This window comes from Camelus bactrianus, chromosome 30, assembly GCF_048773025.1.
Source record: "Camelus bactrianus isolate YW-2024 breed Bactrian camel chromosome 30, ASM4877302v1, whole genome shotgun sequence".
Lineage (NCBI taxonomy): Eukaryota > Metazoa > Chordata > Mammalia > Artiodactyla > Camelidae > Camelus > Camelus bactrianus.
The window spans coordinates 14,513,335-14,541,188 of NC_133568.1; the positions used below are offsets into that span (position 1 = coordinate 14,513,335).

The 27,854-nt window shown below is 37.6% G+C and overlaps 2 protein-coding genes across 3 annotated transcripts in view; both read left to right on the forward strand.

The window, feature by feature from the left end:
• Positions 1–5,438, forward strand: part of LOC141575600 (uncharacterized) — a 63,329-nt gene extending 57,891 nt beyond the window's left edge. Inside the window, exon 3 of the mRNA XM_074355173.1 lies at positions 5,325–5,438. Coding sequence (XP_074211274.1) covers positions 5,325–5,383 — 59 coding nt within the window. The 3' untranslated portion in view covers positions 5,384–5,438. The remainder of the gene's footprint in view (positions 1–5,324) is intronic.
• Positions 5,439–5,464: 26 nt separating this feature from the next.
• LOC105073999 (uncharacterized) lies at positions 5,465–27,622 on the forward strand. 2 transcript variants are annotated; one of them, XM_074355249.1, is made up of 4 exons: positions 5,465–5,569; positions 14,442–14,599; positions 21,654–21,818; positions 24,338–27,622. In XM_074355249.1, exons 2-4 carry the CDS (start codon positions 14,519–14,521, stop codon positions 25,292–25,294), a joined length of 1,203 nt encoding a protein of 400 aa, XP_074211350.1. In that variant the 5' UTR covers positions 5,465–5,569; positions 14,442–14,518; the 3' UTR covers positions 25,295–27,622. The 2 variants fall into 2 exon arrangements, with proteins under 2 accessions (XP_074211350.1, XP_010959738.3); XM_010961436.3 differs by having other exon boundaries at positions 5,471–5,569; positions 14,442–14,575; positions 24,338–27,296.
• The last annotated feature ends 232 nt before the right edge of the window (positions 27,623–27,854 follow it).

A 27,854-nucleotide genomic window follows, 5' to 3' on the forward strand; every position in this document is an offset into this window, starting at 1 on the left:
AAAATAATAGACTCAAGAAAGCCAAGTATCAATTTGGGGTACTCTGGGAAAATCAGAAGACTGTGTTTTAACAGACACTCATCTCCTGAACCCAAAATACAGACTGTGCTGAAAATCTGGTCCCAATAGTAACCTTCAGACAGTGATCTGATCTCAGTCAGATTTGATTTTGAGAGTGGCAGAGTTACCATGGTTGCTGAATTCACTGCCTTGAAAAAAATTTCCTATTGAAAGTCAAGAATCTAAAAGGGATGGGACTCTTAGACTGGGAATGGATTATTCTGAGGATGTACTTAAAAACTTCAAGTCCCAGATTTCACTGAGTCTCCTGGACTGGCTTGCCACAGGAAGCAGTCTTCCAATTCCTAAAGGCCTTTCTGAAGTAATGGTCTTGTAAGATGATGCCTTTTCTCCACAAGATCAGTTCCCACCCTCTCGCATTGCTTGTAGGTAAATAACCAATGTCAAGTCTCGGCATGGCCAGATTGAGCAACTGTTGTCCCTGTATCAGAGAAAAGGAGTTACTCATACAAAGAGCTGGGGGGGGGGCCTGGCTAGTAGGTAGCAGCAGAACAGGGAGAACATACCTGGGAATGGAACCCGAGGGTGTTGGACCAGGAAGGGCAGGCTGTGAAGTTGAAGATGATGGATGTGAGGACAGTCTCTAATGAGTCAGGATTTAACATCTTGTCAGCAGTGCCTGCAGCCAGTCCTATTACCCTGCTGGAATGTCTTCTTGAGAAAACTGAAACATTATCAAGGCTTTGTAAAATTTGTTCACTGAGCCCAGTAGTGTATCATAAATACCACATTTCCTTTATAAAAATTTGCTCTAGTTTCTTATAATAGCAAAAAAAAAAAAAAAAAGGACAATATATAGTATGATATAAATGTTTATCCAACACAGAAATAGTTTAATAAAATATTTGTATGGACAGTATTGGAAGGTTACTTGTTTTATTGTTTAAAGGTGAAATAAGCAAGTTGTTTTCTAGTCCTCCTTACCTTTCTCTCCCTGACCACATGAGCATACAAAAATGTCTGGGAGGGTGTCTATGAAACTGTTCTCACTGGTTATTAAAAGTAGGAACTGAATTAAAAAAAAAGATGACTTTCAGTCTCTGTGTTCTTCAGTAAACAAATGAAAGGAAAGTGAAGAAAATTTGGTGAAATCATTTTGGTTGTTTTTTCCCATTTCCAAATTTTATATAACAAATACGTATTCTTTTCATAGTAAAAAGAAAAACAGAACTATTGGTAACACTACTGAGATCAATGCTTTTGTATTTCAAATGCTCTTAGTATAATTGTAATATGTAGTACCTTCTTGAGGGCAGTTTGACATTACTGTTACTTTCATTTTGATTAACTTTGTTTAGTGAGTGAAAAGGCTGATAGAGAAGTACTTGCCACAGCTGAATGTTGAACACAGACTAACATTCATAACTGGGAAGATTCAGGACTAATTCGGGACTAATTTTGATTGAATTGCTTTTCCTTTTCCAAGTGGAAATTGTTAAACAAGAGACTTACAACTTCATTATTAACTTGAGAAATAAAAATGTTACTGAACGTGGTTTTAGGAGTTTTAAGTTTAAGATTCTGAAATTTGCTCATGAATATAATGCAAAATAGCTAATGTTTAAGTCAGTTATATTTAGGACAAAACCATTTTTCTCAAAGCAATATTTATCTTGGTGAAGAAAAACTGCAGTCTCTACAACCATGATTCATGAGTTTGGTCATTCTCTTGTAGGTGATTTCTGATATAGGCCTCAGTGGAAGAATGTTGATTGCTCCTCCTCTCACAGTCTTCCTTCCCATGCCTTCTGTTCAAGACTCAAAAGTGAGAAATTTCAACTTTTCTTCTGATTCCAAAGTTCAGACTCAAGACTGAGAGAGAGGGGTCACACTTTAGAGAAAAGCTTCATTTCTCAGTCCCTTGTAAATCTATGGAATTGTTGGCTTAAGGTCCATGCTTGCTGATACCTTGAAATGTTTTGGAATTGCCATTGTAAATTTGGAATCATGCATTTCCAACTGTGACGTATCAGAAAAAAAAAATCCTGAATCAAAATATTGTCGCCCTAATGCTTTCAGTATTCTCAGCAATTAAGTCTAGCAGTGTATCTAGGTGATCCAGCAAACTGTTTTAGGAAAACAGCTCCCCTCTGGAAACACAGCTTAACTGGGTTCCATTTGGCCTTTGTTTCTCACAAGAGCTGTCATTTTGTAGCTGGGTTCTGGTGAGGTTAAGAGCAAGTAAAGAGAGAATGATGAAAGCGTTCTCAAATTCAGCAGTTGTCATTGCTGCTCATTGAAATCATCTGGGAGTTAAAAATATACTGATTCTCTTGAGCACCACCTACAGAGATATTTGTATACCTGGGGTGGGAGGCAGCACCAGCAGTGGTTTTAAAAGCTCTCCAGGTGATTCTAATATGCAGCCAAGGCTGAGATGCATGCTGGCTTACAGGACTGATACAATTAAGATACATTCTACAGTATCTTTTAAATTGACAATTTGAATTCCAGAGACATAGACAACTTGGTGCTTGAGTGTCATTCTGATCCCTTCTTAGGCTCACTGGTTTTCTAGGGTCATTTTAAGGCCTTCATATCCCAGAGACTTTCATGCTATTGGTGTTCCCACCCCACCTCACATTACATTAAAATACAGCCACATCCCACATTTGCTATAACTGATACATAATTACATGAGTCAAATTGTAGTTTGAATAGTTAGTTTAAAAAATGTTGTGGTCATCTGTGTTCTTTGTGGCCAGGTCTCAAACGTTACTGTAAATCCTTGCAGTTTCTTGGCATTGATGAATAACAGAGCCAAAGCCCTTAGCACAGGTGGAGAACAGAGAAGTGAATCTTGCCTACCTGCACTCCGCCCACGCAGCACAATGTGTTTGCGCCGAGTCTGAATCTTTGAGCATGTCCCCAACCTAGTGTCAGGTACTGGGCACATTCAGAGCCCTAAGCTATCAGACTTAGTTGGTGGCAACATGGATGAAGATAATAGCCTTGCCTTTGCCAGCTCACTTGTAGACACCCAGAGTTCTTTGCTGCAAAGCTGGCCCAGCAGCTATTTACAGAACTCTGTAACATGCCTGGGCAGGGACAGTAACTGGCTCTCATCGCCTGCCAGTCAGTGATGACAGTACAACTTCCATCAAAACATCACCCAAAATCCAGCCCTGGTCAGTCAGCCAGGACAGACCACTGGCCAAGAAAGCACCATCTGAGGGTACAGCCCGTACAAACCTGTACCTGATCATCGTTTAAACCTACTTTTAACCATGCAGATGTGCTGGAGAACAGACAATTTACTGGAAAATATAAAACCCCAAAGTTAACAAGTTTATGAAGATATACTCAAAACCATGAGTAAACAGAGAAAAAGGCAAATTAAAAATATAAGATAACCCTTTATACCAGAGATTCCCAGTCCTGGCTGTGCTTTAGAATCACCTGAAATATTTGGGGGAAGAAACTCCAATACCCAGGCCCTACCATAGGAGACCCAGACCTAAATGTTCTGGGCGGGGTTTGGGCATTGGTTTTATTTACAAGTTCCCGAGATGTTTCCCCAAGTATTGCATAGCCAGAATGAAAGGCCAATTTCACTGGCAATAAGTACAAAGCTGGTACGTGCTGGCGGGGGTGAGGGTGGTTCTAGAGAGCATCTGGCACGGCTTGGACAAATTAAGTACATGCAGACCTCTGCCTCAGCAGTTCTACTCCTAGAGACATTTTCACGTTAAAGAAAATTTTTCTTGGCTCCATCAAGGGACTCATACAAGGTATTTTTTGCAACATTATTTGTAGTGACCAGAAGTTGGAGACAACCTGAATGACCACCCGGGAGAGCAGATATTTCGATGGAGTGGCTGCACGAAGAGCAGTTAAATTAATGTTCCGAGTGCGCTGTTAATGAGTCTTAAAAGCAGAGCAAAACCAGGAAGAATCTAAAACAATCAAACTCATTTTGCAAAACCACTCATAAAAAAACACATTAAACATATGAGGTGGAGGAGAATGGGATCAAGATGTAGAGATTAAGGTGAATAAAATGAGAGCCATGCAGAGACCGATGGTGATGTTGTGTTGTGAACTGATAAGTAGGATTAACCCAACCCTCTGCACCTACATTAAAATAAAATAAAGTCAAATAAAATAGAAATGTAGGGACAGCAGGGAGGTGTAAGGAAAGCGAAGGCACTGAGAAGAGAGCACACAAGGAGATCCGACCTCTGTACAGTCCAGTTTGAGGTTCAATGGTGGATGCACATTTGGAAGGAGACAAGAAGCAAGAGTGAGCAGTTCAAGTCAGCGTTCATTTGTGCATAACTGAAAACCTGACCCTGGCTCGGAGGTGGAATTTAGGTGGAAGGAAACGCAGAGAAGCTGAGGCTTTCGGGGAAGTCCGCTTTGGGCTGGTCTCCGTGTACTGAGGAGGTGGACTTGAATGGCTGAAAGATACATGTTGTAGGAGAAGGGGGGTCATGAGAAACACAAGTGAACAGTTGAGACCACTGGGCTTCGAAAGCTAGACAGGAGGAGTCAGAACTCCATCTACCAGGAAATGGAAAGCTGTTATTGAAGTCGGACCACGACAAAGATCAGGAAGGAACATACTAGGTGACTGGGGATAGAGAGACTGTCAGCAGGGAGGCGCTGGGGGCTGCTGCTGGAGACACTGGGTTTTTACAGGATCTGGAGAACCGGCTAGATTGAAAAGATTGTAAAAATTGTTGCCAGTGTTTCAGGAATTTGTGACATTATTTTAATATGAAAATATTATGCTATTTTAAAATATGAGGCAGCATGGTGTCGTGGTTAAAAGAATGGACTCCGAAGTCAGACTGCTTAGGTATATACTTTGGTTCCACCACTTCCTAGTTGTGTGACCCCCAACCTGCTGCTTAACCTCTCTGTGCCTCAGAAATGGTGCCTTGGCTGTAAAATCAGGAAGATACCTGCTAGGATTGTTCTGAGAATTAAATGAGCTAATGTTCATAAAGTGCTTAGAGCAATTGCCTAGGACTTATTAAGTTCTGTTTAAGTGTTTGTTAAATAAATGTAAGTAAATAATTCTCCTTTCCTAGGTTTGGGATGCAGGTGCCTTTCCTTCCTACTTAATGGCTTCTCTGATGGAGAGATGTCAGTCTCTAAGCATCATGGGATAGGGACGGCTTTGTGGTCTCCATTTTGGATCCAGGGACTGGAAGCCACTAAGCGACTGAGTCTTATTCCAGAACTGACAATCTGAACACCCAAACTTGTGGTAACCTTGAATTTTCATCTCTCCACAGCTCCTCCCTTAATCCCTGGAGCAAGGCTTTTTGTGTGGCTGACCTGGATTTTATGCTAACTGCACACACCCAAAGAAAGTGTGAAGCTCTGCCCACTGAGACACAAGACATCTCTGGTTAATGGGGACTGGGAGACCCCAGATGGCTCCATGGGTGGCATGGACTTTGAATGAGGCAGCACCTGTACAGGGCCTGGCACACAGAGAAGGGAAGGCGTGACCTGGGGTCATTCAACACCGAGCCTGGTGAGGAACACTTTCTAATTTAATTGTATTAATTTTCACATGTTACTTAAGCCTAACTGGTTACCAAAAATGAGAGAGGAAAAAATCCTCCATTATACTTTCTGTCCTTGTGGACATTAGATGTTTGTACTTTCCTTTCATCTTTGTGTAATTTCCTAATTTTTTTAGCTAAGAGAGAATGGTGGGGGAAAAAAGGGTTTCCCTATCATTCTTTTTCTTGAGGAGCTCAAATTTTGGAGGGAAGGAGAGATGGGAAGATAGCTACAAGTCGCTGATTTGTGAGCCATTTAGAGGCAAGGCTGAAGGGACAGAGCAAGCAGATGGCAGGGGAGGCTGTGTTGGAGGCCATGTGGGTCAGCTGCACCTAAGGGGTGGCAATCAGCCCAAATTCTGAAATAAGAATAGTTTCAGAAAACTGAGGCTCAGTTACTCCCTGGTTGTGTGACTTAGGGCAAGTTACTTACACTTCAGAAGCTCAGTTTTCTTTTGAGTGAAATGGGGTCACAAGTACTGCCTGCTTGTGAATGTAGTCATGAGGATTAAATGGTAAAATGCCTATGAAGTGCTCAACATGGGCCTGACATAGAATAAAGCTCAGTAAATACTTGCTGGACGCGTGAATAAATGAATGGATTAGAGTGCATTGGTGCAAAGTCCTGAAAGGTCCTGGCAAAGCAGGCAGTACGGCGTCACTGCCTAATTGTTGTCTAGTTAGTTGACTCCCACCCAGTACCTTTAATTTAAAGATACAAATCATGATTTAAGAATGTGTGTAAATCAAATCATTATGCTACACCTTAAACATACACGGTGTTGTGTATCAATTATATCTTAATAAAACTGGAAGAAAAAAGAAATGCAAATTTTAAAAATGGGCAAAGGATTTGAATAAACATTTCTCTGCAGAAGACACACGAAGGGTCAACAAGCACATGGAAAGTGCTCAGCATCACTAGTTATCAAGGAAATAAAAATGAAACACAGTGAGATATTACCTCATCTCTGTTAGAATGGCTGTTAGCAAAGACAAGCCGTGACAAAAGGCTGGCAAGGATGTGGAGAAAAGGGAGCCCTGATGAACCGTTGTGGGAATGTAAAGTGGTTACAGCCATTATGGAAAACAGTATAGAAAATCCTCCAAAAATGTTAAGATTAAAAATAGAACAGCTGTATGCTCCAGCAGTTTTGCTTCTAGGTGTATGTCCTAAGGAAATGAGATCACTATCTCAAAGAGGTATCTGCAGTCCTGTATTCACTGCAGCCTTATTCACCATAGCTAAGATACAGAAACAAAGTAAGTGCCCATCGATGGGTGAATGGATGAAGAAGATTGTATGTGTGTGTGTGTGTATATATATACACAATAGAATATTCAGCCACTGAAAAAGAGGGGAATCCTGCCATTTGTAACAACATGGGTAGGCCTTGCAGACATTACGTAAAATGAAATAAATCAGACAGAGAAAGGCACATACTGTCTGATTTCACTTATATGTAGAATGTAAAGATTTCAAACTCATGGAAACAGAGTAGAATGGTGGTTGCCAGGGGCTGAGGGTAGGAAGAAATGGAGAGATGTTGGTCAAAGGGTAAAAACTTTCAGTTATAAGATGCATAAGATTTGGGGACCTTGTGTACAGCATAGTGACTATAGTTAATAATATTGTATTGTATGCTTGGAAGATGCTGTGCAAGTAGACCTTCAGTGTTCTCACCACCACCACCCCAATAACAACACCACCAAAATAGTAATTATGGGAGGTGAAGAATGTGTTAACTAACCTTTTTGTGGTAAACATTTCACAATACATACGTGTGTCAAATCATCGCATTGTATACCTTAAATGTATACAATATTATATGTCAATTTTATCTCAATAAAGTTGGGAAAAAAGACACACACACACAAAAGATTATTTTTTTCATTGAACAGTTATTAAGTTCTTGTCCTGGGCACTGTACCAGATGATGGATTGAAAACTAAACTTACCCCCATGAATTGTTTGAAGACTAAAATACGACATTTGTAAAAATAACAGTAAAATTCTTTTATATTTATATATGAAAATCACAATTAATACCTGACCTTCATCTCTTCACTTAAGGGTAAAAATTAAAGAATGCTAAAATTGTTTGTTGTCCTGTATTCAAGTGCTTTTTTATTTTATGAATAAACATTGGGATCTTTTGCCTTAATCAGTTTTGGTGCAAGTTTAGGTGCTGTAGTCAGTGGGCCTCAGTCAATTCTGGAAGATGTTGAGTGTGAGCTGCAGAACTCCTAGTTGCTTTAAAGGCATGAGCTATTAGGGAAAGAGTTACTCACTGAGAGAGAATAACTTTCAATTAAGTTACCCTTAGAGGTTCTGCTAAGAAATGGACCATGAACGACCCAGCCACAGACCTATATGGGGAGACCTGAGTCGCAGGATCAGATTGCTGGTGTTCAAGTTCCAAATCTACAATCTAGTTGCTGTGTACCTTAAGTAAATTATTCAGCCTCTCTGAACTTCAGTTTTCTTTTTGTCTCTTTCTGTCTTTTTAACCTGTAAAATACACTGCAGGCAAGTGGAACTCTTCTGTGTGTTTTTTCAGTAAGTCCTTATTAGGGGCTCACCATGGGCAAAGCACTGTGCCAGGTGCTAGGGAATATAGCGATGATAAAAACTGCAGTCTCTGTCCTTGTGGAAATTTAAGTCTAACAGGGACAATAGATACTAAACAAATAAAAACACTATCTAGGTATCTAGCTAGCTATCTAGTTATCTACCAACAATGATAAGTACTAAGAAAGGGCACAGTGCTGGGAAGATTCTAAACCTAGAGGAATAAATTTAAATTGGACAGTGAGATTTAAACTGAAACCCGAAGGGTGGTGTATTTGTTTTCTATGGCTGCTGTAAGAAATACCCAAAACTTTGTGGTTTAAAAAAGCACAAATCCTACAGTTCAGAAGGTCAGAATTCCAGCGTGGGTCTCCCTTGGGTTAAAATCGAGGTATTCTGGAGGCCTTAGGGGAGAACTGGTTTTCTTGCTTTACCCAGCTTCTAGTCTACCCACATTCCTTGACTTGTGGCCCCCTTCCTCCTCTTCAAAGCCACCAGAATTGTATTTATCTGACCATTATTTCCATTGTCACATCTCTTTCTTTGATTAACTTCTGTCTTTTGCTTCTGCTTTTAAAGACCCTGTGATTACATTGAACTCACTTGGATAATCTCCCTATTTTAAGGTTAGCTGATTATAGCCACCTCAGTTGCATCCATAACCTTAATCCCTCTTTGCTCATGTAACCTAGCATATCCATGGGAATTAGGATGTGGACATTTTTGGTTGGTCATTATTTTGTCTGCCACAGATGGGTAGAAATGAGCCTGGGGAAGGGGGTTAGGGGTGGTGGATGACTTTCCAAGGAAGACACAGGTGGACAGAGATCTTGAGACAGGCTTCCATTAAATTAATGAAAAAGAAGAGCATGTTTGAAGGGTGGAGAAAGTGGGGAATAGTGCTGCAGGCTAAGGTTTTAAAGTAGATGGAGCTAGCCTTTTCAGGGCCCTTTTTCCCATGTTAAAGATTTGTAATTTTTTCCTACACGCAATGGGAATCCTTTGGGATATCGATTGAGGTACAGCATGATGTGATTGGCATTTAAGGATCATGCTATGTCCTTGGAGGAGAGTACACTGGGGAAGCTAAAGATGAGGCTACCGTAATTACCAGAGAAAGATATTTTTGAGAGTGTTTAATACAGAGCCTGGCAATCAGTAAGAAGTCTTGTGTCTGTAGTGCTACACGACCAGGCTGTTCTTCAGCATCTTCCTGACAACACATTATTTTCCCCCCACTCTACTTTCTCAAATGCACTCTTCTTTCATGTTGCCCACCTTCACTTCTTTTTGCCAACCTCCAGTATCCTTTAAGATCTGGCTTACACCTCCAAGAACCTTCAGTGACTGGCATTATTCCACATCAGTAACTGCTTTTGCTTTAATGTGTATTTTGAAAAACATCACTCTCTGCATATTTACTGTCAGTTTTGCCACATTCCTCCTAATTGAGTCGACTCCAGCATTACACAGCAGCTTCTGTCCTGCCCAAATTCTAGAGCCACCATGACTGAGACAGACCAGATTGTTAAAGCCCAGTTTTGAACATTAGGACCTTACATTATATGCTATGTCCTGATATGTAATATTTTAGCCTTAGTATGAGGTATAATGACCTATTGCTGACCACCTGAAGCTCTGTTTCAGTCTGGATAGGCTAGATTTTGCTGTAGCAACAAATAACACGGGTATTACAATGGCTTATAACAACAAAGGTTTATTTTTTGGTCACACTGTTTGCCTATTACTGGTCATCTATGGGCTCTGCTCCATTTATCGTCTGAAACTCAGGCTAATGGAACCTGGCCTCTTTGCAAAACATTGCCATTGGTCATGGCTTATGACTGGTCTCAACATTAAATGCTCCATCCTTGAAGTGATACACCTCTCTTCTACTGACAACTCTGGCTAGAATAAACCTGACTTCAAGGAGGTGGAGAAGAAATAGAGGAGGATAGAAAGTGCAATTCTATCATGTATTGGGAGGGCTTGAATAACTGGTATTACTTTCATTGTGGTCTGGGGACCAGTGCTCATCCCAACATTTAATGGTACCCACATCTGAGAACCAGATTATGATAGTGGAGTTTACAAGTCCAAGTCCTTTTTCTATTACTCATTCTGTAGGCCTGAGATCCTCCTGGGTCTCCTTTCTGAGGTCCTATTCTGGTAATTAGCATGTTTTCCTGGGTTCCCAAATAGGGCTGGAAGCCTTGTCTTTCTTTTTCAGTCCCCATCCCTTAGGATACAGGAGTCTCATTTATCCAGGTGTTAGAGCTCTGCTAACTGTAGGCAGATCATTTTATAGATGGCATTGAATGCTCAAACTCTGATCATTCTCCAACTGAATTGCACCTGTTGGGAAGCCCTGACATTTTTGTTTGGATTGTCTTATGCTGATCATTTGCCCAAACCCCAAACAGAGATCCAGTCTGCAAAGCTTTTAAGTCTCGCTTTCTGCCCAGAAATTTCTAAGCTTGTAATATAATTTGGGTCTAAATTCTAGCATCCTTTCCCTAGTAGGCAAGTCTTCTCCAGGCATTAAAGATGCTTCTTTCTTGCTGCTCGTAAACAACCATGCTGCCTTGATATATCCTGAGGCATGTCTAGTTGTTTTTGATTTTTTTCTAAACATTTTTCCCTCTCCTCCATTTCCCAATTTTTCTTAGCATCTAATGTAGCACAGTGAATATAGTAAGTATTTAATAATCACTTCTTGGGTGAATGAACGCGGAGCCACAGACTTACCTTGAAACCCGTGAAGTGTTGCTGAATGCTTTAGTATTTCATCAGGAAAACGGGGTAATGATACTTAATTCAGGAAGGTATTAGGCGGATTAGATATGTTCAGTGTGGTATGTGCTGGAAGAGGCACCCATCACAAGACATTTCAGTAATATTAATGACAAGATGTGGCTGAGTCAGACACCAGCCAGGGTGTAGAGGAGCACCTGTTTAGTGTGCCCGAGTGACTTTCTTCAACAAGGGATGGAATTTTTGTTTTCTTACCTCTCATCTGTATCTGAACTGTGTTCCTGTATCCTTCTCTTGATGTGAAGGAAAAACAACCTCTCAATTGATTTGTTTTTGTTTTTTCTTTGAGGAGGGAAGGACAAGAGGGGTGGATTCTTGAACAAATGTGCAGATAGTTTTAGTTTTTCACGCTCCCACTTTGGTCATTTTTTTTTTTTTTTGCATAGTAATTGCACTGGTTTGATTTGGACTTAATACCAAAAAACTTCTTTTATAATTTCTGTGCATTTTGAATGATTATCTTATCAAGTTTAAATTAGTAGGAAATACAGATCTAAATAGTATAATGAAGCCTTTGAAATCTGCTATCTGTCTGTCTGGTTATCATTTTAATCACTCAACGCAACATTATGAACTACAGTAATGTCCTGGCCTAAAAGAATTGTTAAAGATGGCAGAGCTAGGGCTGTCATATGAGTTGTCACCACACTGAAAGACCAAAGCAGAAATACAAAGGTATTTTCATTAGTATCAGATCACGATGAAATGTCAGTCATGGAAATATTTCAAATGGGTAACTTGATTAATAAATTAATTTTATTGTTATCTTTAAGATTACAGTGTGGTTCATTTCATAACAGATGACATTTTAACAGGCTTTGGATTCTTTTGGCTGAAAAAATTACCAGTTGTTAAAGGACTGTCAACCACTCTCAATTAATACAGACTTCCAAATTCTTTCAGCTTAAAATTCTGCAGATATCAAAGAGCTTATTTTCTAGGAGATATTCAGCATACCAGTAAGAGTTACCTGTATTTCTTTGCATGTTGTAGTAATCCAGGTGTGCTCTACTCTAGCTGCTGCCCTTGTGAGGTGAGCACAAAAAGTGTTCTTTGAAAAATTAAGAAAATTCCAGTTTTATACTGAAAATTTAAGTACACAGCAATTTACTTGTTCATTCTTACTTTGGCTCTTATAACACTTCATGAGTTAATGATAGGGAGGGTAGAACTTTGATATTATTTTGTCAGTGACCTAATGATGCACCCTGTGGAATTTTGCCTACTCAGTGGTTATGGAAATCCAGTGCAGAATTTAAATATGTGTGTCTTAGTACCACAATGCCATACTAGATTTTTTTAAAAGCTGAAGTGAAATATATATTCTATTCAAATATATGTTCACTAGATACATTAAATCATTGTATTTAAATGATTGTATTTAAATCATTTAAATTCATTGACTTACCAGGTGGTCATGATTAGTACTAGTGAAACTCCTAACTTGCCTGGGTTCCCTATAGTTAAGTGACCACATGTCCTGGTTTATATGGGATAGTGTTATCGCTGCAAAATTAAATTATTAATACTGCTTCCTTTTGCTCTCAGAAATACTTTGACTTGGAGTGATAAAATATATGATCACTCTACTTTCACTGTCACAAAAGCCATAGTTCCATTGCTTTAGTTTCATTATGGAGAGGCAAAGCATTGTCTCTTCCTCCTCCTTAGAACGAATCCCTTCTTTAGCTTTTTCATGCCTTTTGTGTTCTGTAGATCCCAAGGCCATTTTACTTTGCTCCCGTGGATTCCAATGGAAACTTTAGCTGAAGAGTGCATTTATAGGAGCACTTTAGAAATGATCAAAATACATTCTAATACATAATCAGTGTATGTTTTACTCTACTCCAGGAAAGCTGAAATCTTGGCTCATTCTCCATTGAGCACTCAGCATCTTGCACAATGCTTGGGTATAGTAGACGTAATAGTGCTTATTGAAGGAATACACAACTTGAAAACTTAACCCATTTTTTGATGTAAGAAAATTGAAGTTTCTTTACACACACAATTTTCTTCCCTAAAGGTATGAAAACACTCTATGAGCACCCTTGGAATCATTATTTAGTAAAGTATTTCTCAAATATTGTTTGAATAAGGATTACTTGGCATTTAACCAAAAAGTCAGGCCCTCAGACCCTGCCCCTGACAGTCTGGTTCAGTAAGTCTCAGGTGGCATATAACAGGCATCGTATCTAGGATCCTTTCCAAATCCAAGTCTTTGAAATCTTTGTTTCAGTTTGTTTTCAAAAGGACATTTGCTTGACTTCCTACTAGGCTATCCATCTTTCTACAAAGACACTATTAATAAGCTAATTATAGAGATGATATTAGACTGAAAGGAAACTGGGTTCCATCACGCGACTGGTTTTATCACTTCCCTTCTTTGGATACAAATTTCCTCAACCTTAAAATGACAAGGCTGAACTACAAGATCTCCCAGACCTCTTGCAGCTCCATGATCAGGTAATTCTTATCTTTGAAACCTGATAGGTGTCCGGCCAGTTAAAAAGTGCTCTATGAGACATTTTCAACTAAAAAGCATAAGTACTTCGTCTTTGTTGCTTCATTTGTAATAAATTATCTATGGACAAATTACTACTGAAGAGATAGTTTCAGACTTTTAGGTTATTTAAGCACCATTCTTCATAAACAACTTTCGACACAAATTTTATTTGGGATTTTCTGGATACATGTATTGGGAACTGATTGAGCATTTTTTATTTGAGGTTAACAATGATTTCTTAACTTTTGCCAATTGACTTTTAGATCCCGCCGAAGATATTTCTGCAGATAAGAAAAAAGTCCTTTAGTTTTGAGTATAATTTGCAGAAGTTAGAAAAGGCTCACCTGCCCACGTATCCTGTTACTAAATTGCAAGCAGAATCAGAAGTAATCTTCTGGGTAACTATTGCCAAATACATACAACCAAATTATATTATTTTTTCCCAAAAGTATAAGTCAAGTTAGATGAACAGTTTCCAGAAGCAGAGAGAGAGAATAGACTGGAAAAATTTTAAAGCTGAGGAGGAACTCGAGAAGGTCAAGATTTGATGAGGAGAGGGTCGTGATTGCCAGAAAGTTGTTGCCAATAGAGGGGAAAGAGGTTCATGTCTGGTTATTAAAGGAGCAACAACAACATTCACTTATTTCAGAATTCTATCTTGGGCTGTTTCTGAGATCAGAAGGAAGAGTTCTGTGAAATGATGTGATAGGAGAGAGAAAAGGAAGATGGTATGATTGCAGTGTCTTTCTACTAGGCGGGCTGCGTGGTGGCATAGTATTGGGGTGTAATCACAGAGGTGGGATTGATTTTCTTGTTTCCTTATGTAATTGCTTAACACCCCACTTCTTCCTTTAAGGTGGAGCCCATCTAAAGAATAATTATTTATTTAGCCTGATCCACACTAGCACTGATGTCTCATAGTAGATACTAATCAACTCTATTATTCCTCAAGGTTGCAGGTTTATAAAGGGCAATGAACAGGCTGAAAAATGTTTCTGGAGGTAAACTTGTGATACCAGCACCTCAAGAATGGACAGAAAACGTGGGAAATACGTAGTGAATATTGAACAATCTGGAAGCCAGCCAGTGAGTATTGGTGGCAGCACCGTGGTATGTTCAGATAGGTCAGAGTCTTGTCTTCAATAATTATACAACTCTTAATATTTTTTTGTAACAATATGATTCTTCCCCAAAAGGAATTCTTTATCAAACATTTACATGGAAGACAATTTTTGGCTATTCTATTACTACTTGTTAATTAGAAAACCTGTATTTTTTCTGTATATCAGTATATGCAAAATTGAGAAATTCATTTTAATACTCACTGATCTATTAGCAGATTTGGGTAATAATTTAATAACCTGTTCAAATAATTCTCTACAGTTATAACTGAAGTATAAGACAACAAATCTACACTTGGCTTGATTAACAAATTATGGCTCTTAAAATGTGATATATAAATGTTTGTGTTAATTACCTGGATTTTTAGTAGAATGTGTGGATTTGTCAGAGCTCAAAGATCTCATGTATCTTTGAAAGTTAGAAGACAATCTTGTAAGTGAAGTCTAGGCCTAGGAAGCAAATTATCTAGCAAATTCTCTGGATTAGTCTCTACTTAACTATACATGAATTTCTTTTTTTGGTAGAGAATTGTATTCAAGTGAAATATTAGAGTTTAATTATATATAGTATTATTTGACTATTGATTATGTTTTTAGAAGAAACAATTTACTATTTAGTGCTGTGTTTTGGGATTGCCTTTTATGTAACTGTTCATATCTGACTAGAGCCCTTGATACTAGAAATAGAAATGGAAATTTGTTGAATAAAATCAGTGTAAGTTTGAATGGACAATTACATTTTGTGAGGAAAATTATTTTTGTCCCCCTACACTAACAAGGAAGTTATGAGGCAAAGAAATCCTTCTCTTGATTCTAGATCAACAACCCTTCCCCTAAAGATGTTCTTCCTGGTTCTTCTGGTCTTATAATCATGTCATTATGTTTTCACAGTGTCACGATACTCAGATAAAAAGGTCCCTTTTTGTAAGGGATTGGTCATCTTGAAAATATCCCTAGACAGTGCTGGGAGTTTTCAAATAAAGGGCATGTATTTTCATCATTGACTGTTTCACTTTACATCTGGGTATTAGGACATAATGGCAGAGAAAAAAAAATTTTTTTTCCATTGAGGGCCATTTTTACCAATGGATTAAGTATCAGTTGAAGGCTAAATAGAATAGAAAAATTTAGGAGTTTGTTTTTCCCTCTTAGGAAACATGAAATGGTAAATTAATCTCTTCTAAGTTATGAGCAGAGAATTTAAAACTTTATTTCATGAACATAGCTAATGCATATTAGATGTATATCATGGAAATTATTAGTTTCTACCAAGAGGTAATTAACTATAATTCATAGCTCCCCAACTGCTCAAAATTTTAACTTTAGAGACTTGCCTGCTTTCAGTGTAGTCACCCACCATCTTCCTTCTCTTAAATATTTTCAATTCTGGTAAGTTGATCTGGCTAGTGAATTTTTATTTAATTACAAAAGTTCAAAAATATTCAAGTTCATCAGCTACAAGCAACTGAATAGCTGAAGAATAGTGGTAGTAATAATACCCCAAAACACAAAGCTTTTATAAAATATGAATCTTCGTGATTTTCTCAAAGTTAAAAACAGATGGAAATTTGTTAAAGTGCCTGTGTGTATCATATCTTCTCTTATTAGGTATCACTACATAGTTATTCTGTTTATTTCTTTGGCATGATATTGTAACTTTAGAAACACAGACCTTGACTAATTTTTTTATGCCCAAGTGTCTTCCTTCTTGACTATATATGATTCTACTCCCTTTTATTTTTAGTTGTAGTTGCTCAATGGCCAGTGTCTGCACACATATTTAGCTTTATTACTATAATAGAAATTATAGGTTAATTGAACTAGCAATGTCAATAGCATTTTTAATAACCATTTGGGAGTGGATATTTAATCAATATGATTGAGAGTACAGTTAAATACTACTCTTGCTGTCCCATGAGAAAAAATTTAAATACTTCTATAATATTTTTCAGCTGTAACAAATTTACATGTAACAATTCACATTCCCCTAAGTATGTAACACAGATTATGCTCCTTCTTTTTCTTAAAACTGTATCTGGAGTTATTTTTCTTTTAACTGTGCTTCAAGAAAACCTAACCACCAAAATCTTTCTTAACTGAATCCACCCTTTTAATTCATTTACTTTAAAAAATTCAACATGTATTTAAAAGATTTAAAGAATAATATAATAATAATAAACTTGGTACAAGCACCAAGTTGAAGAAATAAACCATTACAGATATAGATGAAATCTTTATTTTTTAATTTTTTTGTTGAATATATTTGACATACAATATCGTGTAAATTTGAGGTGTGCAATGTGCTCCTTTGATATTATTACATATTCTAGTATGATTGCCACTATAGTGATATTTATCACATTACATAATTATAGTACAAGAAGGTTGTCTATACCCATTATACTGTTCCTTAGTTGTGAAATCTTTTGTTTATATCTTCCCAACACCCTTCCCTTTCTCCTCTGTGCTACCCACCTCATAAAGACTATGGTGAATATGGTTGTGCTCAAACATTTTCCAGCTTCTAATCTTTTTGCACATATTTTGTCAAATTCAAACAAGTCTTTTGTGCTTCACCAATGAAGCATAAGATCTGTAAGAGTAGAAAAATCAAATAGAAACTAGAAAATGCATGTTGGGAGGTTGCCAAATGACTTGTCTTCCATAGTTCTTTCATGGACTGCCTAGTTCTGTCAAAAAAGAGGATGGCATTAATAATATTAAGGCCATAGATCTCGTTCTGATATGAGGAATTTTAGTTAGTAGAGTGTGGACAGATGGATACTGGTCTTATTAGACTTAGAAACCCTGGCACTAGAACTTGAATAATGTAAATTTGTTGTTGTTTTGAAAAACTTTAAAAAATATTTAGACTTATAGAAAATTGTGAACACAGTACAGAGAGTTTCCATGCACCTGAGATGCAATTTCCTCTTTTCTCTTTTTTTCTTTTATCAATTTGACTGAGATATAATTGACATATAGCACTGTATAAGTTTGAAGTGTACAACACAATGATTTGACTTAAATACATTATTAAGTAATTATCACAATAAGTTTAGTGAAATTCCATCATTTCATATAGAAACAAAATTAAAGAAATAGAAAACATTTTTTCTGATGAGAACTCTTAGGATTTACTTTAACTTTCATATGTAACATACATCGGTGTTAATTATGTTTGTCATGTTGTACATTACATCCCTAGTACTTATTTATCTTATAACTGAAAGTTTGTGCCTTTTGACTGCCTTCATCCAATTCCCCCTCCCCTCAATGTACCCCACCTCTGGTAACCACAAATCTGATCTCTATTTCTATGAGTTTGTTTGTTTGTTCTTGATGTATAATTGACCTATAGTAACACTGTATTAGTTCCTGTTACACAACATAGTGTTTTGGTATTTTTGTACATTTCAAAATGATCACCATAATAAGTCTAGTTACAATCTGTCACCATATAAAGATATTACATAGTTATTGACCATATTCCCCACACTGTACATTTCACACCTGTGACTCATTTATTTTGCAACTGGATGTTGGTACCTCTTAACCTCCCTCACCTCTTTTCCTCACCCGTTTCCCGTTACTGACATTTAACACTAATATGGTACATTTGTTACAATTAATGAACCAATGTTGATACACTATTATTACCTTTTTGATACATTATTATTAACAAAAGTGCATACTTTATTCAGACCTTCTTAGTTTTTACGTACTGCACCTTTTCTGTTCCATGATCACATTGCAGATACCAAATTACGTTTAGTAATCATGACTCCTTGGGTTTCTCTTGGCTGTGACAGGTTCTCAGACTTTCCTTATTGTGGATGACCTTGACAGTTTTGAAGAATACTGGTCAGATATTTTGTAGAATTTCCACCAATTGGAATTTGTCTGATTTTTCTTCCCCTAATGATTAGGCTGGGGCTGTGGTTTTTGTTTTAGGGACGACCATGGAAGCAAAATGCCATTCTCATCACATCAGGTCAGTGACACCTGTTATTAACATGACTTATCATTGTTCATGTTGACTGTGGGGACCTGGCTGAAGAAGTAGTTGACAGGATTCTTAAAGTTGTTCTCCACACTCCCCCTTCCCAAACTGTGTTCTTTGGAAGTTGCTGTGCTCAGTCCACACTTAGAAAGTGGGGAGTTACGTTTCTTGAGGGTATAGTGTCTATGTCAATCATTTGGAGGTCTTCTGCATAAGAGATTTGTCTCTTCTCCTTCATTTATTTATTTGTTCAATGATTTATATGAATATGAACTCCCAGATATTTGTCTTATATTTTGCGTTATAATCTGGTACTACTTTGAAGTTTTTTGCTCAGATTTTTACAGCTTTGGCCTTTGAGAACTCTTTCAGTTAGTTCTTGTGTCTTTTATTATCATTATTATTATTATCATGATTATTATTATTATTATTAGTTTGGTGAAGCATGGAAGACTTCCTTAATCTCTGGTGCTACAAGATGCCCCAGGCTTATCTTGTATATTTCTCCCAGCTCTAGAATCAGCCATTTCTCCAAGGACCCCTGGTTCCTTTTATCAGAAACCAAGATCTAGGTGCTTGTTGCTGCTAGAGTGTTGTTGCTTCTAGGTCCTCTCAGCTGACAAAGCAAGGAAATTTATGTGTGTATATTACATATCTATTTCTCTAAATATTTCTGTGTGTAATCATCTGCATTTATATTAAGCTAAACGTGAGTTTATACTGATAACTCCAACTTTTTTTGATTTTTTTTGTGTATTTACCTTGTGTTCAGTGACTTCATTAATTCAGTTTCTCATTCTAACATTCTGTTTGTAGATTCTTCTGGATTTTCTATAAACACAAGCATTGCATTATTCTTTTTATTCTGAATTTTACAACTTTCTTTTTGTTTTCCTGACAATACACTGGCTAAGACCTCTGATGTAATGTTGAATGGAAGTGGGAAAGTGAACATCTTATGTTGGCCCCGAATTCAGGGGGAAAGCATGAAATATTTCACCGTTAATTATGATGTTAGCTTTAGGTTTTATGGAATTACCCTTTATCAGATTGTAGATTCTGTTACTAGTTTGCTCAGAAATTTTTATCACAGATGGTTGTTGAATTTTGCTAAAACTCTTTCTGCATTTTTGATATATTCACACATTTTTTCTCCTTTATTTTTTGTTACTGTGGTAAATTACATTAGCTGTTTTGAATATTAAACTAACTTTCATTTCAAGTTAGCTTAGGTTTTGGGTAGACCTCATTTGGTCATGATTTTTTAACCTTTTTATATATTCTTGGATTTAATTGACCATGTGTTTTGTTTAGAATGTTTGTACCTATGTTCTTGATGGGTTGACATTCCAAGGTTTCAAGGTCAACTCTTTAGCTTTCTATGCCAGGCAGCCTCAAAATATGGCAAAGTCTTTAGGGGAAACCAGTCTTGTGTTTGTGATCAGTTCCTTTCTTCCAGCAGAATTTTATCTCCTAATCACTATGATACTGCTAGAGACTTTACTCTGCCTTTCCATCCTGGTCTCCAGCCTCCTGAGCTATCCCAGAACATTACAAAGACCTTACAATTGGGCCTTTTCTATTTTCCAGTCCATTATACCAGACTCACATGAACACCAAAAGTTTTGTTGACTGTTTTGGTTTGTCAGAACCTCAGCTTATGCTTAGAATCAACCAATTCCCCTAGAAAAGAAAATGTTCTTTGATTGTTAGGTTACTTTGGAAAAGTTCTTTCTTTATTTAAATTAAAAAAAATCTGATTTTCACTTCTCTCAAAGCTCTTCAATTTTATTGATTGATTGATTGATTACAGTGGAAGAAGTGGACTATTGCAGTTTGTTCTATCCAGAATCTCACTTTACCTCTTTAGATTTGGTTTTCTCATTATGAATAAGACCCCAAAGGGTTGTCCTTGACAAGCCTTAAGGTCTCTAGAGTTTTCATTGTGGGACTTGTTATTTTTTCATTTAATTTACTTCATTTTTTCCACAACGAATTTTATTATTCCATACTAGCTGAGGCATACAAATTTATGGTCATGTAGAATTACACAGAAGTATGTCATTTTTTTAATTGAATGATTCTTTAAATTCTATAGTGCTTTACAATTTTCAAAAGTTTCACCCACATGATTTCATACAATCCCATAATAAGCCTTTTCCCCCCTACTCCTCTGCTGCTCCTCCCCCTTCCCTCTACCCACTGGTAACCAATAATTTGTTCTCTTTATCTATAAGTTTGTTCCTTTTTTGTTTTATTCACTATTTTGTTGTATTTTTTTGGATTCCACATATAAGTGATATACAGTATTTGTATTTCTCTCTCTGACTTATTTCACTTAGCATAATGCCCTTCAAGTCCATCCATGTTGCTGCAAATGGCAAAAATTCTTTTTTATGGCTGAGTAGTATTCCATCGTGTATTCTTCCACATGTTCTTTATCCACTCATCTGTTAATGGACACTTAGGTTGATTCCATACCTTGGCAATTGTAAATAATACTGCTATGAACATTGGGGTGCAATTTCTCTTGAATTAGTTTTTGGTTTTTTTTCAGATGTGTACCCAGGAGTGGAATTGCTAGGTCATGTGGTAGTTCTATTTTTAGTTTTTTGAGAAACCTCCAACTTTTTTCCAGGTGGCTGCACAAATTTACATTTCCCCCAACAGTGTGTGAGGGTTCCCTTTTCTCCATATCCTACTGTGGAATTTTTTAAAATGTGATCTTCCTTCATCAGCTTGCCACATAATGATATTTAACAAATCCATTAAATATGATGAAGATAAAAATAAAGTCTGAGTTTTAACATCAATAATTATATAAAGTAATTAAATGTAACATGATCTAATTAGATTTTCTTATTTTGAGAAGAAATATTATAAATGTATTTATTTATTCCTTAGTCTGGTTTCAAATGATCTTATTTGATCAAATATGCCATAATATGTCACAATTTGATTTATATTTGTCAGTAGTGTATTGCTTTAGACATAAAAGACAATAGCTTCTTATTTTTCCCCCATTCTTTTCTGAATACAGCCGTTCATGAACCTTAGAAAGTATGAAGCACACAGTTCAGCATGTGGGTTGAAAACATCAGTTGATGTAACTGGTGATGCTGGTACCAATTTAACTGATGTCTGCACCAACACAGGGACACTTGGACACTCAAACTTTCCAAACAGAGAATTCCAACAATGTCAGGTAATGTTTGGGGCAACACCGTTTCTTTGGGTTATAATGTAATCCACATGGAAATGCACTTGATCTAATATTTCAGAGGAAAAATATTCAATTAATTAGCATTGTTCTATTGAAAATCTACAGCATCTTTTGAACATGTCAAGTCACTGAGAGGGAATGCAGAACAGGTAGATTTATGGGGTTCTTCATTTAAGATGGAAAGAAGAAACATGCAGAGTTTAGGGAAAACGTATAAAGGTTAAAAAAAAACTAAGTTTTGTGCCCCCTTTGTTTGGAGGACTGAGTAGGTGATGACAGCAAATTCGTTGACAGTGAGTGACACTGTAGCCCTTGCTCAGTGGAGGGTGAAGTCATGTGTTAAAGCCTGGGGCCGTAGTCTGTGGGTGATCTGCCTCACTCTCCTTCCTTTCCTGCTTCTGAGGCTCACTGTGGGCCTTCCAGCAGCCTCCTATTTCTGACCTCACCCGTTTTCAGCCTTGACTCAGAAACTATGCAGTATCACCTGGATTTGGTGCCCAGAAGCAGATTTCCTATATTCTTCACCCTATTTCTTGTTATTCTGTTTTCTTCATCTTGAGATCTGATCTCTGAGTCTTCCTCTCACTCAGCCCCCATCCCCGGCTCCAAGGTGGAAACTTGATTTTGACTGATTGCTGGCGATGCTTGGCAGACTGGGTGCTGCTGGCTCTGGACTACAGCCCTGCTCTGATTAATCGTGCTCTGGGGACAGTTTGGAAAGACTTTAATAAAACGAGAGAGGAAAAACTCTTTAGGACAAAAGACACTGCAGAAGAAGGCTTTTGATGGGGATTATTTAGAGAATATGTCTCTGATGACCTCAAACAAAACAGGCCAATCAGAGAGCTGAAAATTATTTCAGACACCTTTACTCAGCCACAGATGGAAAACACTGTGGTCTAGGAAGTTTAGATTGTTTGCAAGAATTCACACAACTAGTTACTGGCAGTAACAGCACTGAGCACAGATCTGAGGTCAGGCTAAGATGAGTTTCTGTTAATCTCTTGTTAAAAATTGTTTAAAAATGAGGGTGATTTTGCCTCTGAGATGTGTGTACCATCCTTCCTCTCCTCTGCTCTTAGCTTCCTTTCTAAGGCCTAGATGACTTGGAGCAGAGGGTGCCATTAGTCTTCGGACTCTCTTACTTGGTGCCCCGAATCCCTTAGCCTTTGTACCCAATGCCCTTGACCTGCTCCTCATTGCCTAGTGGGTGTCGCTCTCAAAACCAAATTGAGGTTTATTGTCCAAGACAGTGTCCCCTATTTTGGGACATTGAAGAGCTACCCTACATGCTCCAAAGACATAGGCACTGTTTGTTTCCTTTAGTGATCGTTTTCAGTCACCAGACAAGGGATAAGAATGAGCTAATTAGTGAAATCAGGTGAAATTAGTGAAATGTTCTTTGGGCACTAAGTAAGTAGTGCTAGGAAAATGTTATCCATACCGTTTTCTTATTTACTATTTACAGCAGCCCTATGAAATGGGTGATATGATTCATACCAGGGAACGGAGGCTTTCCAGGACAATGCACATTTTCAAATGCCATCATCTATCTAGTAAAAGATGGATTTAAAATTTAAACCTGAATCTGTCAGACTCCGATGCCTATGCCCTTAATTATGACAATGCACTGCCTTCTGCAAAAATCTAACTTGGAGGAAGTTTCTGGCAAGTTAAAAATTAGGGAAGTTAAGAAACTTGCTCAGAATATTAATGGTATGGAATTCAAGACTATCTGATCTCAAGGCTTACATGTTTTATACTATGCAATGTTTCCTCTACAATAACAAATTATACATACATACATATATATATATGAGATAGATGGACAGAGAGAGAGAGAGAGACAGAGAGAGATTGCCAAGTAATGTTACTGACATTAATCCCTATTCTAACTTTATCACATAGATTTTTATGGATGTATCTTACCCATACAGTGAAAACAGCTGGTGGCAGCAGAAGCTGGATTTCAACAAATGTTTTCAACTCCAAATTTCATGCTGCCAAATATTATACTAACCTGTTGGAAAAGTTAGCTAGAATATTTGGTAAGCCATTAATTAATGCATTTAAAATGGGAGACTCCAAAGCAGACACATTTCTGATACGTGAGAGGCCAAAAAGGGAAGAAAGTTTAATCAGATGATCTTTTGGGTCCCTCAAATGTATGCAGCAGTCAGTCACACAGTGGATAATTCTTTCGATGGTGTGAGGAAGAAAGGGTTTCTGAGGTGACATTTATTGTTTATTTTAGTTTTAAATACAGACATACAGAAAGAAAGCAGAGAGATCAGTGGAAATTTCTTTATTCCTAGTACAAGAACCAAGACTTTCGTAAATGAAAACTTAAATTTGAGCCAATATTACAGGCCACTAAGATACATTTTATGTTTAAACATTTTTTTTACTAAAGTAATCTGTATATAAAAGGATGATCAATGGCATTAATTTTTCTTGCAATATTTAGTTTCAACTTCAGTGTTTATATAAATCCTTTCCAGGTGACACGGAATTTCTTCAGTGACTGGTCTCTGTGGAAAATATTCCTGGTTTCTCTCTTAGCTTGTGTAATAACGACAGCGATTGGAGTTCTCATAGTGTGTCTGGTGTATAGTGGGAGAAATAATAACCCCACCATTGTTATCCAGCTTCCTCAAAACCATGGGACACCCTCATCGACAACTGAAACAGCTTCATCTGCTAGTTCCCAAACTACAGTTCCCACTACTACAGTAGGTTCCACAACCACAACGTCTTTTCTAACTACCATCTCTACAACCACTGCTAGCTCTTCAACAGAACCTACCGGCTTAACAACCACTGATTCAACAGAATCTACAACAGCAGCAGCAACCAATTCATCTGACCTGACAACAACAGTGGCCACAGAGGCTCCAACCACAGCTGCCCCCACTGCTGCTCCTACTGAATCCACAGCCACGGCATCACCCACCTCTCCAGCTGAATCAGTTACCACTGCAGATGCCAGTACTGGTACCACTGAGGCTCCAACCACAGCTGCCCCCACTGCTGCTCCTACTGAATCCATGGCCACGGCATCGCCCACCTCTCCAGCTGAACCAATTACCACTGCAGATGCCAGTACTGGTACCGCTGAGGCTCCAACCGCAGCCGCCCCCACTGCTGCTCCTACTGAATCCACGGCCACGGCATCACCCATCTCTCCAGCTGAACCAATTACCACTGCAGATGCCAGTACTGGTACCGCTGAGGCTCCAACCGCAGCCGCCCCCACTTCTGCTCCTACTGAATCCACGGCCACGGCATTGCCCACCTCTCCAGCTGAACCAGTTACCACTGCAGATGCCAGTACTGGTACCGCTGAGGCTCCAACCACAGCTGTCCCCACTGCTGCTCCTACTGAATCCACAGCCACGGCATCGCCCACCTCTCCAGCTGAACCAGCTACCACAATGGCTGCCAGCCCTACTTCTTAATCTACAAACTCAACAACCACCACTCCTTCTTCTACCACTTCTACTGAACCTACAACCACCACAGTTGCTTTCACTTCAACTGAACCAACTATCACAACTGCCAGCACTACCACTTAAGGGTACAATCACATCAGCCACTACCATCCCTTCTGCAACTTCTGCTGAACCTACAGCCACAGCCGCAGTTACCCCTTCTTCTGAATCCCACCAACACAACTGTTAGCTCCATCTTTTAACCTGAACCTACCACCATAATTCCAATCATCTTCCCTCAACTGGAGACGTTACCACAATTGCAAGTACCGTTTCAGTTGCACCCAGCACCATGACTACCGGGTTCATATTACCTGACTCTCTGACTGCCGTAACTTTTTCTGGTCTACCATTATAATATTACAGTACCAATTCAACTCCACAATGGTTCCACAGTGGCAAAGCCTCCCACTCAGCTGAAGCTACAACTACATAAATTACTCAGCAACTTCAAGTCTGAGTTATTTTCATTTCAAATGAACCTACAATATCAGTTTAACAGAATCTCCAGACACTACTGTCTGCTCTTCAACTGAATTTGCACTACCACATTAGTTACCTCCAACTCAGTGACTGAATCTGGTCTGTTCTCTGACATAAATAAAACATCATCTTCAACCCCCTTTCCTCCAGTAAAAATAAAGGTGACACAGATGCTACCAGCTTTCTAATCACAGCACCCTAATGACCTCAGCTGAGATGATAATTTCCATACCTGGTAATAGAAACATAATGATACCTGTTAATAGAAAATGCACCCACAACTAAGTAATTTATTGTCACAATGCAGTTAGCAATTTCACTCTGCCTTCTCATGAATCCATTGCCACAACAACATTCCATCAACAATACATGCTGCTACTATAACTTCTACTGAAATTTTGCAGTAGGGACCACCACATCAATCAGTCCTACAGTCATACTACCATTTCTACACCACCACCATTTCTACTGCACATGGTACTACAACATACAAACCTCACTAAACCCTCCAGTACCCTATCAACTGATTCTATAAACACTGTAACTTCTGCTGATACATTGTTTAAAGCTATCTATTACTTATTAGTCTGAACCAAATGCTGCCTCTATGTATACTAATCCAGTAATCACAATATCACACCTACTTGACAGAAATGGCAAAGTCATAATGACCCCTTCCGTTGCAACCATTGTTAGGATGCTTGCAAGGTAAATCCTAACATCCATTATCATCACTCCCACACCAGAGGTCAATAACCGCCAACGTACAACTCTAACAACTGCCAAAATAACCACTTCGAAAACAAGGTTACTTAACCAGTCCAACTATCATTCAAGTGATAATGAATTTCATCCCCAAAACAAGATTTAGATTTAACAATACCATGTATTAGCCCTGACCATTTAATTAGGAGAGTCTCTATTTTGTGAGGTTTTAGATAATACAATTGTCATATAAAGTAAATCCAATCTATTTACTCACATTGGAAAACTGTTTTATAATTGAATAAAAAGTTACCAAGTGTGAATTTAGTCTTTTATTTTTCCAAAGACCTAGTCTTTAATACACAAATTCCATATGCACAGGGAAAATACATTCTATATTATAAGAGTATGTTAAATACATTTATGTATTATCACATTTTCTTTTTAGATTGTGCCAAAATTACTTCCGTTTCATTTTCTCTTTAAATCATTTTGATGTACAAGTAATATTTTAAATGTGTTATCACTATTTTCAATTAGGGATTTTGTTGTCTACTACTTTTTTTGCAGTAATCTTATAAAGGCTTTCAATTAAATAATTTGAGTAAATAATAATAATCATATTTGAATAAATAAATAATAATTTACTTATGCCTGCTATCTGCTGAAATACCAGAGAAAATTCCTCCCACATTGCTAACCTTACAGTAATTATATGCAATTAATATAATAAAACTTTATTAAAACCCTTTAATTCTATTTTTTCCTTCTTCCATTTTTTTTCTCAATTAGTGGTACTTTGTATTGTTTATTAAATGTATCACTCACTGAACTTTTCTTTTTTTTGTTAAAGAAAATGTAACTTTTACCATTTTCCAGTTCTACATCTCTGCTTTGAATCAGGATGGGAAATGTTCTGGAGTAGATCCATTGTGTAAATAAATACAAATTTGCTTTGTAAAGGATAGAAGATTTCCCCAGTTTAATCCTGTGTAGGTGCTCAATAGATATTCATCTAGTAAGTGCATAAATTCATCATAGCAGTGATATATTAGGTAAGCTTCCTGAAGGCAAGGACGTGGCCTCTGTGTTTACCCAGTGTGTGTATTCAGCACCTAGCAGGTAATAAATATTTGTTCAATAAACAAAAATAGCAAACATTATAAGTATTTACTATTAAATGAAGACAATTTTAGAATTGAAATTATACTGTTCAACACCTTTTAATAGACTTCTTAATATTAACCTATTAGTATTATTTTTCTAAAATTTTTTTAGTTAAAGTACAGCATATGTGCAGAAAATACACAAATCATGTTGCAGCTCAATGAATTATCAC

Coding starts and splice junctions, on each gene's coding strand:
- LOC105073999 (XM_074355249.1), top strand. CDS start 14,519: ATGGACAGAAAACGTGGGAAATACGTAGTGAATATTGAACAATCTGGA. Junction 14,600..21,653: donor GTATTGGTGGCAGCACCGTG/GTATGTTCAGAT, acceptor TTCTGAATACAG/CCGTTCATGAACCTTAGAAA. Junction 21,819..24,337: donor GAGAATTCCAACAATGTCAG/GTAATGTTTGGG, acceptor AATCCTTTCCAG/GTGACACGGAATTTCTTCAG.